The 11,483-nt window shown below is 38.8% G+C and overlaps 1 protein-coding gene across 1 annotated transcript; it reads left to right on the top strand.

The window, feature by feature from the left end:
- The first annotated feature begins 5,545 nt into the window (after nucleotides 1-5,545).
- LOC116295413 (uncharacterized) lies at nucleotides 5,546-11,281 on the top strand. Its single transcript, XM_031703211.2, has 5 exons — nucleotides 5,546-6,275; nucleotides 7,093-7,207; nucleotides 7,668-7,757; nucleotides 8,486-8,799; nucleotides 9,528-11,281. Exons 1-5 carry the CDS (start codon nucleotides 5,742-5,744, stop codon nucleotides 9,672-9,674), a joined length of 1,200 nt encoding a protein of 399 aa, XP_031559071.2. The 5' UTR covers nucleotides 5,546-5,741; the 3' UTR covers nucleotides 9,675-11,281.
- The last annotated feature ends 202 nt before the right edge of the window (nucleotides 11,282-11,483 follow it).

Below are 11,483 nucleotides of genomic sequence, written 5' to 3'. Positions count from 1 at the left end.
TTCTGAAACTCAACAAAGGTGAGGCCGACAAGGATCATGAATAAATACATTTTACATGTTTCAACCGCTTGATAACTGTTGATGGATTTGCACATCTTTTACCAATTACAGTCTCACCTCCTGTGAGGATCTTCAAGCTGCAATTTGTACCAAAAAATCTTTACTTATTTGATATGAATTGTTTCCCATAATCCTAGGTGATCTCAGAATTCTTTTTTAATTGATTCCTTTTTCAATATAAGCAGATACATACTTTTAATTAACTTTGATATATTTATATGAAATGTCAGTAGTTCCTTCAGTTGAATACACTACTTTGAAAAAACAACTGATTCCAACAATAGATACTAAATTTTCTTCGCGACTCGGGCAATTTCAAAACTATGAAAACACTCGCTTAATTTTACTCTGCCCCATACGATTACCTATACTAATTAGCATATCTCTAGTCAAAACAAACATCACTTACAATGCCAATTTCGAAGGGGGGAAATCTTTTAAAACTCCCTTTTAATTTTTAAACAGCAATAAATTTAGTATAGTTTGAAAGTCAGTATTTTGAATTCTTTTTCCTGCTTACTTCAATGAATTTTGTCCAAAATGTAAGATCTTAGCAAAGAAAATACGAGGTGTGGGAAAATTGAAAATTAGACAAAAGGTACACTTACCTTGCAGGATAATTGTAATTCTCTGAGCCATACGGAACATTATGACCTTATTATGCGTACTTTCTTGCGCATGCGCAAGGCGCCCACGTTTTAAAGATCCATTATTATGCAAATTAAGAGACAAGGTATATAACCACGTGCAGAGCCAAGACCAAGCCTCTTCTTTCTTTGTGTAAATGTGAGGAAGGAAAAGCATTTGGCATCAAACATGATCAGGGTGGGTCAAGAGGACTACCATGAGTGCCAAGTACGGTAGTAAAGCTAAAGCCAGGTAATCATAACACCGGGTGGGAAAATAAGGTCATAATGTTCCGTATGGCTCAGAGAATTACAATTATCCTGCAAGGTAAGTGTACCTTTTGTCTAATTTTCAATTCTCTTTCACCATACTCCATATTATGCCCTTATTATGCGTGTTCGAAGAATGATGCCAAATGATAAATAGCATAAGACATATGTGATTTGCATTTCATCATCTATTACTTTTATTAGATTGCAAATGTTGAGATTCTTGTAATCTGAAATCTGAATTCTTACAACGAATTGTATAGTTAAACTAGTCTTATGAAAGGACTAAATTCGCGAATGATTGATCGCTTCGAACAATAGGTTTATTATAGAACCTGTTGAACGTATTGACTGAAGACCAGTCTGCATGTTTGAGAATATCTACTAGTGATGCTCCCTTGAAAAGGGCATTGGACGTCGCTGCACTTCTGAAGCTATGAGCTTTGTAAATTGACGTGTCTATTGAAGCGTTATGCAAAACTAGTTTAAGCCAACGAGCTATAGTAGCAGAACCGACTACCTTATGGGGCTTGATATATGAAATAAATAATTGGTTTACTACAGATTGTCCTGCGAAACGCAGGGGCTGCGATTCTTTGATATAGGAGAGTAAATGTGCTTTCGGGCACAAGTCTAAGTCTTCAGCGAAAGCAGCAATTTCAACACGTAAATTAGGTTTGCCTGGACGTGAAGTCTTGAGGCGGTCTTTTACGACGAACACGATTTTGTCATCGAGAACTTTCATGTCTGAAAGGTTAAGGCTGTGAAGAGATTGGCATCTTTGGGCAGTAGACAAGGCGACTAGAGTGACAACTTTAAGGGTCAAGTCTTTCAATTTAAGTGACGAACACGGTGACATTGAAGATTTTAAATAGGCGGTAACAATACTAACGTCCCAAGTTGTATTGTATTTAGATTTCGGAGGCCTTCCCATGAAGATTCCCTTCATGAATCGTGAGACCAAGTAATGTGATCCAATTGCACGACCAGATACTGATTCAATAGTGGCAGATATGGCTGAACGGTAGGTGTTGACTGTACTATACATTTTACCGTCATTGTAAACTTTGTAGAGGAAGTTCAGAAATTCTTCTATAGGAGCTTGAAAAGGATCCAGCGATTTTGAACTGCACCAGCTACACCAGGATCGCCAGGCTGAACTATATTGTTTTTCAGTTCCTTTGGACCATGATTGGCAGATAACTTCGGCAGGCCCTGCTGAAATTCCCTGACTGCTGAGCTTTTGCCTGATATAGTCCAAGCGGCTAACTGGAGTTGGTTTCGTAATGGATGTAGATGATTGTTGTGGCGCAAAATAAGCAAGTTCGGCCACTTGGGGAGTAGGATGGGTCGAGCGATTGACATCTCTAACATTGTCGGGTACCAGGATTGAGAAGGCCACACAGGTGTGATTATCAGGAGACGAGGAATCTTGTCCGCTCGTGCATGCACTAGAACTCTGGGTATTAGGCTAAAAGGAGGAAAAGCATATCCATTTAAGTCGTGCCATCTTAACGAGAAGGCATCACACGCATAAGCGTCGGGGTCGGGCGACCACGAAACAAAGCGTTCTAGCTTTGTATTTAGGCGGGACGCAAACAAGTCAATATCTGGGTTAAACGTGGTTTGGGTTAGCCAACCAAATACGGTAGGGTGAAGGCTCCATTCAGTTCTGTCATTAAAGTGACGAGAATTAAAATCAGCTTTTTGGTTATTTAGGCCCGGAACGTGCACCGCAGAGATTACAATATCCTTTGAAATGCACCATTGCCACATCTCTCGAGCCAAACTGTTAAGGGAGGGAGATTTAATTCCACCCATGTTATTGATGTAAAAAACAGCTGTTGTATTATCAATGCGCAGCTGGACATGAACTGAGCGGCGCTCACGAACAAAACACTGAAGAGCGAAAAAAGCTGCAAGTGTTTCAAGGTAATTAATGTGTAGGTCAGTTTCATTCACTGACCAGAGTCCACCGGTGTTGCGTGACTCGCAAAATGCACCCCAACCCAGTTTGCTCGCGTCACTATCAATTGTGACGTCTGGTGGAGGGGACACAATGGGGAGACCATTGTGGACAGCAATAGTGTCAATAATCCAATGGAGATCTGAACGAGCTTGAACACTTAATGAAGTTTTGTCCTCATAAGACGCCCCGAAGGAAATCAATTGTGATTTACACATTTCAATAGAGCGATAAAAAAGGCGTAGATATTTGACAGCGCGAAAGGCTGAAACCAAGAGTCCTGAAACCTGGGCGACTTCGCGGATGGAAGGCGAAGGGTTATCCAAAAGCCGTTTACTATAGGAAATAATTTTGTCGACCTTCTCTTCGGAGAGAGAAATAGTCATCTGAATTGAGTTTAACTCAAATCCGAGAAAAGACCTTGTTGTAGATGGCTCGAGATAGGACTTGGTAGTGTTGATAATATAACCCAGGCTAGTTAACAGTTCGCAAACTTGATAGGGTGTGACTAAGGCATTGGTACTTAGATGCGCCTATGACGAGGGTATCGTCAATGTAGTACACAATACGTATACCCTTCGCTCTTAAATAAGCATACACAGGTTTCAGGATTTTGGTAAAAGTCCGTGGAGCTAGACTATAGCCAAAAGGAAGACATGTAAATTCGTAGAGCAAATTATCCCAGGAAAAACGCAAATATTTGCGGTCTTGAGGGTTTATAGGTATGCTGAAATACGCATCCTTAAGGTCAATAGTGGCCATGAAATCTCCTGGGTGTAATAGATGCTTTACGAAGTCGATGCTTTCCATCTTAAAGCGAATCTTACGAACGTATTCGTTTAAAGGTTTAAGATTGATAACTGGTCTAAGATCACCTGTCTTTTTCGGTACCAGAAACAAAGTAGAGATAAACTCGTTAGGGCAATGATTAGTCTCTACAATAGCTCCTTTAGAGCATAACTTCTGGATTTCAGATTGGATTAACACGCACTCATCTGAGGGTAAAGAGCGTTGTTTTGGGGCTCTGAATTGCTTCGGGATTGACTCGAATTCGAGTCGATAACCCTTGACTGATTGCAAAATCCAGCAATCAGAAGTGATCTTAGACCATTCATCAATCTTGAGAGCTAAATTGCCGGCCATTGTACAACTTGTTATAGAAGGTGTGACACTTACATTGGTCACTTGTCCTTGTATGAATCTTGTGTTTTGGTTTGGGGTTTGTTCTGGTTGAACGGGCGGCGTCGTGGTTTGTAGCCCTCGTAGTTGTCGCGATTGTCCCGAGCAGATGAACTCGGGTTTCTTCGGGATAAAAAATGATCCCTAGGCTTGTAGTTTTCGCGTTTGCGTTTTCGATTGCCTCCACTTCGATCATTTCCTGTAATTTTTGTGGCAATCCTGTTCGCTTTAGAGATGTCGTCTACATTCTTTGACAGGTCGTCGCCAAAGAGAAGCTCCGAGATTGGAGTGGATGGTGCACACAATGATTTATAACCTTTGCCTAGCTCGGGTTTAAGATGTTCTCGGCGCTTTAATGACATTTGGTAAATAACCGGCATTGCCGATGAAAGAAATGGCCTCGGACAACGAGCCCACAAGATCTTTAGGATTCATTAGCTCTTTCTTTTTCTTGGCTTGAATCACAGTTTCAGTAAGTGAAACTATTACCTGGGCAGTCTTGACAACAGATTTTTGCACCTCTTGAAGTCCTAAGTCGGCCGTTTTGGCCCTGTGGGACAATTCGTTCCAAAGTGGAGTATTTACTCGTGGAACGCACAATAGCCCGCAATTTTCGGGAGTGCGATATTTATCCACAAGAGGTTTCATTCTATCCTCCATTGGCTTCGAGGTGAACGATTCGTTCACTCGTTTGGCTAGGAAATCTAGCACTTTAGGACCTTTCGTTTCGTTAACATCACAAATCGACGGTGGAAATTCAGACTCTTCGGGATCCGCTTGTGAGTCAGAATCATCACTCGAAAGGTCATCGACTAGTGGATCACTAGGGTCAAACTCTTTACTAGAACTTTTTGGATCGTGTCCCGAGTCGGGAACAGAACTTGAACGTTCGATAAGCTGAGTCAGCTTGTCAATTTTTGAAGACATCTCATCAATTCCCAGATGATGATGCAGTTGGAGCAAAGTATCCTTCTTGAACAGAGCCGAGTCGGCTCGTATTGAAATATCTGGAGTATCATCCATCTCTTCATCGAAGAGCAAAGACTCATCTTCCTCGGCAACTTTCTTTCGTTTTGGAGAAGAGGACTTACTGGTGTTCTGCTTGTCAGTAGACATACTCATCGGCTGACAAAATATATACAGAATAAAGACAGAAATGGTTTAGGAAAAACTCGCTTAAGTGAAACGAAGCGAGAGCAAAACGAGGGCTTACCTAGTGCGATAGCACGAAGAAAGAAGAGGCTTGGTCTTGGCTCTGCACGTGGTTATATACCTTGTCTCTTAATTTGCATAATAATTTATCTTTAAAACGTGGGCGCCTTGCGCATGCGCAAGAAAGTACGCATAATAAGGGCATAATATCGAGTATGGTGAAAGAGAAGTCATAATTATGAGGATGTCAAGTAAAAAGGACTGGTATATATGGCTCTGGCATTTTTCTGCACTTCTGCTAGTGGAAATGAGATTTGGACACTGGGAAGTGGGATTTTGGGAAAAAAGTTTTGGTAATTGGGATTGGCACTCCCTTCAGGACCCTCTAGACTGTAAGCTTATGAACACCGTTGTTTTTAATTATTCCCAAAACAGAATTATGTTCCTTAGCGCTGAGTATATGGCCCTATTCTAATACATCAAACCACATGGTGCGTTCATCAATATACCGCGTACACCTCCTGGTGCACATGATCAAAGTTTCACTTTGTTTACCAAAAAAATTTAGAGCACTAACGAAATTAACTCATTCCCCTGAAGATATCCTAGCCGATCATTGTCAATTAAGTCCAAGAAAGATGGTGAAAGAGTTCGTTTTTTTCTTTCGAGTGCTTTGTGTCGCCGTCACTTTTAGATCAACGTCTTCAGAAGTTCTTCAAGTTGCGGTAGCGAACAAGTCTCTACATCGAACACCAGAATTCGGCTTTGCTTACTTCGTTTTTCAGCCAAACAGTAAACTAGAGATAGAATACCCCAGTCAGTTCCACGCTCCGAACTACAAGCCGTGTGCACTTGCCTGTGCCAGGAACATGACTTGTCTATCGTTCAACTTTGGGAAAAAGCCCCTCTTCCTTTACCAAGGGCAAGCTCAGTACCTCTGTGAGCTGTTGCCGACTGATAAATACAACTCTTCGTCCAAGTATCAAAGTCAAAACTCAGATTTTGATCACTACAGCATCAGGGTAAGTCTTATATTCTTTAACAAATCGACTTGCAGATGTGCAATATAAAAGCTTCAATTTTATCAAACCACGAAATGACGTCTACTGGACTGGAAAAGAAGTTTTAAAAATAACATTAAAGCCATTACTTTTCCTCTGTTTCTGTTTCAATATTTTTAAATGATTTTGATAACATTTACGTCAAATTGCAGCAAATATAATTTCAAACTATCTTTCAGAGGCACGCTGATGCAGGTGCCTCTCAATATAACGATGTTATATAATTTTATTATGACACCACACACAATACAACATAGCGCATACTGATATTTTATAAATCAACACAGGTTTCACTACTCTAGCATAAGGAAACACTGCCCAGGTCTTATTTCGAAAGATTCTAGCTCTGTTTAAAAGTTCTTAGAAAGTGCACGAGTAAATTTCAATGTCTTATTTATTGGTTGCGGTTTGCGACGTTTTATTTGGTTGTCAAGAGGATCACAGTTATTTTTCCAATTACTCGAACGAGCTCTGACGTCATATATCACCATGATATGGACGTTGTTTTATCTTTATTTAGCTTGTTTTCTTAGTTTGCAAGTACTCTCTTTCACAATGACTGAATACCTCGTAAAATTTAAACAAATAAAATTTTAAATTATATCATACATGTTACAGAATTAAAAAAAGACTTAAGGTCTCTCGACAGAGTTTTTTAGGTCATCCGAAAGATCTCGAAGGGTTCTAAATTATTTCTCTTTGTTGAAGATTAGAGAATTCCGTAGACGTAATTCGAAAAAATAAATAAATAACATTGATTTATTTTCGTCATTTTTAGTCGAACTGCAGCAAGTCCCCCTGTCTTCACAATTTTACTTGTATTGCAAACTATACTGAAGATACTTATGAATGTTCGTGCCCGAGACCTGCATTTGAAGGCAAACACTGCAATGGTAAGGGTTACTGTTTGATAAGGAAGATTGTATTTTATTAATTATGCTGTGAATTCAAGATGTTTATGATTTCAATCCAAACTGATTTATTCGCCTCCTTAAATTATACTAGACGATTGAAATAAAGGCTGAAATTAATGGAGAGCTGAAATAAATTGATATGCACCTGAGAAAAACAAGGAAAATAAATTGAAAAAAAGGTTGGTCAAGTTATGGGAGAAACGAAATTTTAAAAAAAGTTATGATCGAGGCTCCAAGAAGCAGCCAAGGTAACGTCGTTGGGGAGCGTTGCCGAAATAAAAGTGGGTGGGTCGGAGGAAAAGCCTTGCCGCGTCTTAATATAATGTCCTATAGGGGCGAGGGAAGCAGGGGAGAGAGAAACAACCTAGAGCAGTGTAATCGTTAGCAAATGAAAAAGCGTTCAAATTTAGTCATTGACTTGAATTCATTTGATTGACAGATGTTGATGAATGTACTACAGGGCAGCATAACTGTGGTCCAAATGCAACTTGTACCAACATTGTCGGCTCATACAACTGCGAGATAACATGTAAGTTTTCTGATCGTCGATTAATCGTTCCAAGATCATATACTCCAATTTCTCTGCTAGTCAGAGTTAGCCTCCATTTTGTGTAGAATATTCAAGCGGTTTCAGTCAAGAAATTGTGCATTCTTTACTTTACCGTTAGTATTTGTGAATATTTCGACACTGATACAAGATTAAGCCTGAGTAAATGAGTCTGTAATCAATGAACACAGCGGTAATCAGACTCGTACCCAGTCGCTTCTCTTGTCTTATTGATCTCACGCTGTGGTTGATGGGAAGGATTTAGTGAGAAAAGTTTTGAAAAAGCCAATCGCGCGCATTAAAAACGCATGAGTGACGACTGGATACGTGTCTGGCGGTAATAGGGAACTCGAAAAAGGTTTATTGTTCAAGTTGTCGGCTGTTGATCATACGAGCTCAGCATTGATTTGGGATTATTATTTTCAAACCTCTCGTAAATGTTTGTATAAAACCTGTTCTTTTCGATATATGAGCAAAACTGATCTGATCTGGTAAAAACCCAGAGCAATATATCACTACAAGCTATATATCTTGCGAAATATTCTGAGTTCCATATGGGAACGATTTGGTGTTGGTTTCTTTTGTTTTATCAAACAACAAGGGTAAGTTCAAGTCTACTTTTCTTTAATGACCTTGGGTATTCAACCTGTTCTTTTGGATAGAAAACACAGAGCAAGGCTTAATGTATCATTTACCTTTCCTATTTTTAGCATGCACCTACGAAAAGGCACTCGGAATGGAAAGCAGAGAAATACCAGATTCTTCAATAACAGCCTCCTCTTCATGGGGTGGTGGAGATTCAGGAAACCAGGCCAGATTGAACAATAATCCAGCTCACTGGGCACCATCTTCCAGTCGAGTCGGGGAATGGCTGCAGGTAGACTTTGGCAGGCTGACACTCGTAACCAAAGTTGCTACACAAGGAAGACCATATTCACCGGAAATGTACATGACTAGTTACTTGTTGTCGTACAGACGAGAGAATGAAAACTGGACAAGCTACGTGCATACCTCTTTTGGTGGAGTAAGTAACGCACCTATAAATAGATTTTACTCAAAGTGTCTATGCAGCGAAAGATTTTTGTCCAATGTTTGTTTTATTAGTAGTGCTTTGTTTATAAGGAATAATGGAGTTTTCGGATCTCGTTTTGTGCAAGAGATTTTTTTGACTATGAAAATTAGGAAACAAATGTCGTACTAACTCTTCAATTATAAAGCAGATTCCAATGAAAACTTGCATATATGTAGTACCAACCATATGATAATCACCACTGCCAGTGTTATTATGCCGCTGCTATGGAAACCAGTTATTTTCCAGAAATCTACATTATCCTCGGGTTTTTTACCTTTTGAATTAAAAAAAAATTTGCCTAGAACCCATACAGTTATTTTTTTACACTTACAATTTTGTGCATAGTTGAAATTAAATTGAGTAGTGGGTAGCGTTCCTTAATTTATAGTTTTGTTGCAATTGCTACGTGAGTGACATCACTCGATACGACAGTCAGGGTAAAAATAACAATAATAATAATAATAAAAATAATAATTAATATTATTATTATTATTATTATTATACTTAGTTTACATTGCCTAGGCTAAGCCCGCAATGATGTTGATACATTCAGTGAGATTTTATTAATAAAGTACACCATAATGATGATGATGATGACGACGACGACGACGATGATGATGATGATAATGATAACTTTATTTAGATCTCCAACTTATGAGACATTTTTATTTTGTTTCCAGACACTTCCTGGTAACATCAATTATTATGGTACCGTCACAAACACCCTAGATCCAAAGATCACCACAAGATACATACGTATCCATCCTCAAACATGGCACCAGGATATTACTATACGGGTGGAATTCTATGGATGTTACCTGTCTTAAATCTATCCGGCATACACATCTGGTTGCAAGGCGCAATAGGCCTTTTGCAACAATAGTTCACGTGACCTTACCCCCTTAAAAAGAGAGGTTGTGTCGAAATGAAAAAAGCACCTCGATATTAGTAAGAAGGCAAAGTTTCAGCTTATGACATATAACACAGGAGAAATGGCATTCCATACAGCCAGCTAGCACATTTCCCATACAAATTCTTATAAAATATTTGATTTTATATTCGATGCCATTTCTTCAATAGTCAACATTATGAGATAAAACGTTGCCTTCTTACTTATATCGAGGTCCTGTTTTCATTTGTTTTTAGGGGTAGCGTCACGTGACCTGTCGTTGCAAAAAGCCTAATCATGCACTAGCTGCTACGAATGACTCTTAATTTCTGATTGGTTACTATCAATGTTCTATAAACGCAACATACTATACCATCATTATTCTTTTTTTCGAATTGGAATTTTACAGATTTAATAATTGCCCCTTGACTTCAAAGACAAAGAATATAGGTTGCTATCAATAGACGTGATTTCAGGTCACGTATTGCGTAAAGGAAGGCTTATCAGCCTCACCGCTCACGAACACTTTATTTTTGTATGTATTATTGGTTACGTCATATCCGTAACGTTTCACTTAGTCATTACACGTCTCAATTGCCCCCTATTTCAACTATGTCGTCACTGCTTGTTTATAGCTCTTCATTCAGCTCACTTACATGCAGATTTACCCCTTTCATGCAGCGTTGAGTCATCAGCATACATGTCAATATTTGAGTGTCTGTTGATAGAGGTAGGTCATTTATGAACAGTATAAATAGTAAGGGACTAATTATACTTCCTTGCGGCACGCCGTGTGACATAGGAGTTAGGGATGACACACTGTCTTTTATTGTAACACAGTGACTTCTTCCTTTTAGATATGAGGTCATCCATTTTATCAATGTAGTATTAAAGTGGTATAGCTTTAGTTTGTCAATAAGTATATCAAGGTTGATCATATCGAAAGCTTTGCGAAAGTCAATAAGAACTAAACCATTCAAAAAGCTATCCTCAATGTTTTGGTACCACATATCCAGTAGTTTATTGAGAGCAGTTTCACAGGAATGATGTGGCCGAAAGCCTGACTGAGCAGCATAAAGTAGATATAAAGTAGATAAACACATCTATCGTGAGATGATATAAAGTGGTAAATGTGCATATGAATATGACGTTCTAGCAATTTACTGACAATAGGCAAGATGGATATAGGCCTATAGTTGTCAATGTCAGTGCGGCTTCCAGATTTGAATACAGGGGTTATTCTTGCAATTTTCCACTGCGAAGGGAACACTCCAGATTCAATGCTTTGGTTGAAGATGGTAGTAAGGTGACTTGAGATGACAGGTGTTAAGTCTTGGTTAATCATGTATTATTTTAATGGTATGATTGGAATGCTATGCATGTTTCTAGTTTAGTAATTAAGTTTCGCCTTTTGTATCATTTAACTCTAGTTTACGACAAGTTCTTGGATTGTAATAAACCTCAATTCGTCGTCAAGTGCTGTCCGTAAAATTATTTCCGAAATCTCCTTGATTACTCAGCTATCGCCAAAAAGGTGAATTCGTCCGTGTCGGCATTTACATATTGAAATAATACCAGTTAATTATTAAAAATAAGATCTTTTTGGAGATTTTTTAAAACTTGTAACAGGCAAAAGATAAGAATTGGATTGCTTGTAAACTTTTACATTTCTTTACATTTCTTCACTGGTTTATAAAGAGAAAAATATGAAAATGTTTCTACGGTATGGATTGCTTTTTTGCCGGCT

Source organism: Actinia tenebrosa, unplaced genomic scaffold, assembly GCF_029948245.1.
Source record: "Actinia tenebrosa isolate PJP-AT-01 unplaced genomic scaffold, QUT_ActTen_1.0 PGA_scaffold13__45_contigs__length_12533684, whole genome shotgun sequence".
NCBI lineage: Eukaryota > Metazoa > Cnidaria > Anthozoa > Actiniaria > Actiniidae > Actinia > Actinia tenebrosa.
The sequence above is the reverse complement of the archived record's forward strand: the minus strand, read 5'-3'. Positions and strand labels throughout refer to the sequence as shown.

What these genes read in the sequence shown, in the direction of transcription:
- LOC116295413 (XM_031703211.2), top strand. Translation starts at nt 5,742, where the DNA reads ATGGTGCGTTCATCAATATACCGCGTACACCTCCTGGTGCACATGATC. An exon ending in TGAAGGCAAACACTGCAATG is followed by an intron (nt 7,208 to 7,667) that starts GTAAGGGTTACT and finishes TTTGATTGACAG; the next exon opens with ATGTTGATGAATGTACTACA. An exon ending in TGCATACCTCTTTTGGTGGA is followed by an intron (nt 8,800 to 9,527) that starts GTAAGTAACGCA and finishes TTTTGTTTCCAG; the next exon opens with ACACTTCCTGGTAACATCAA.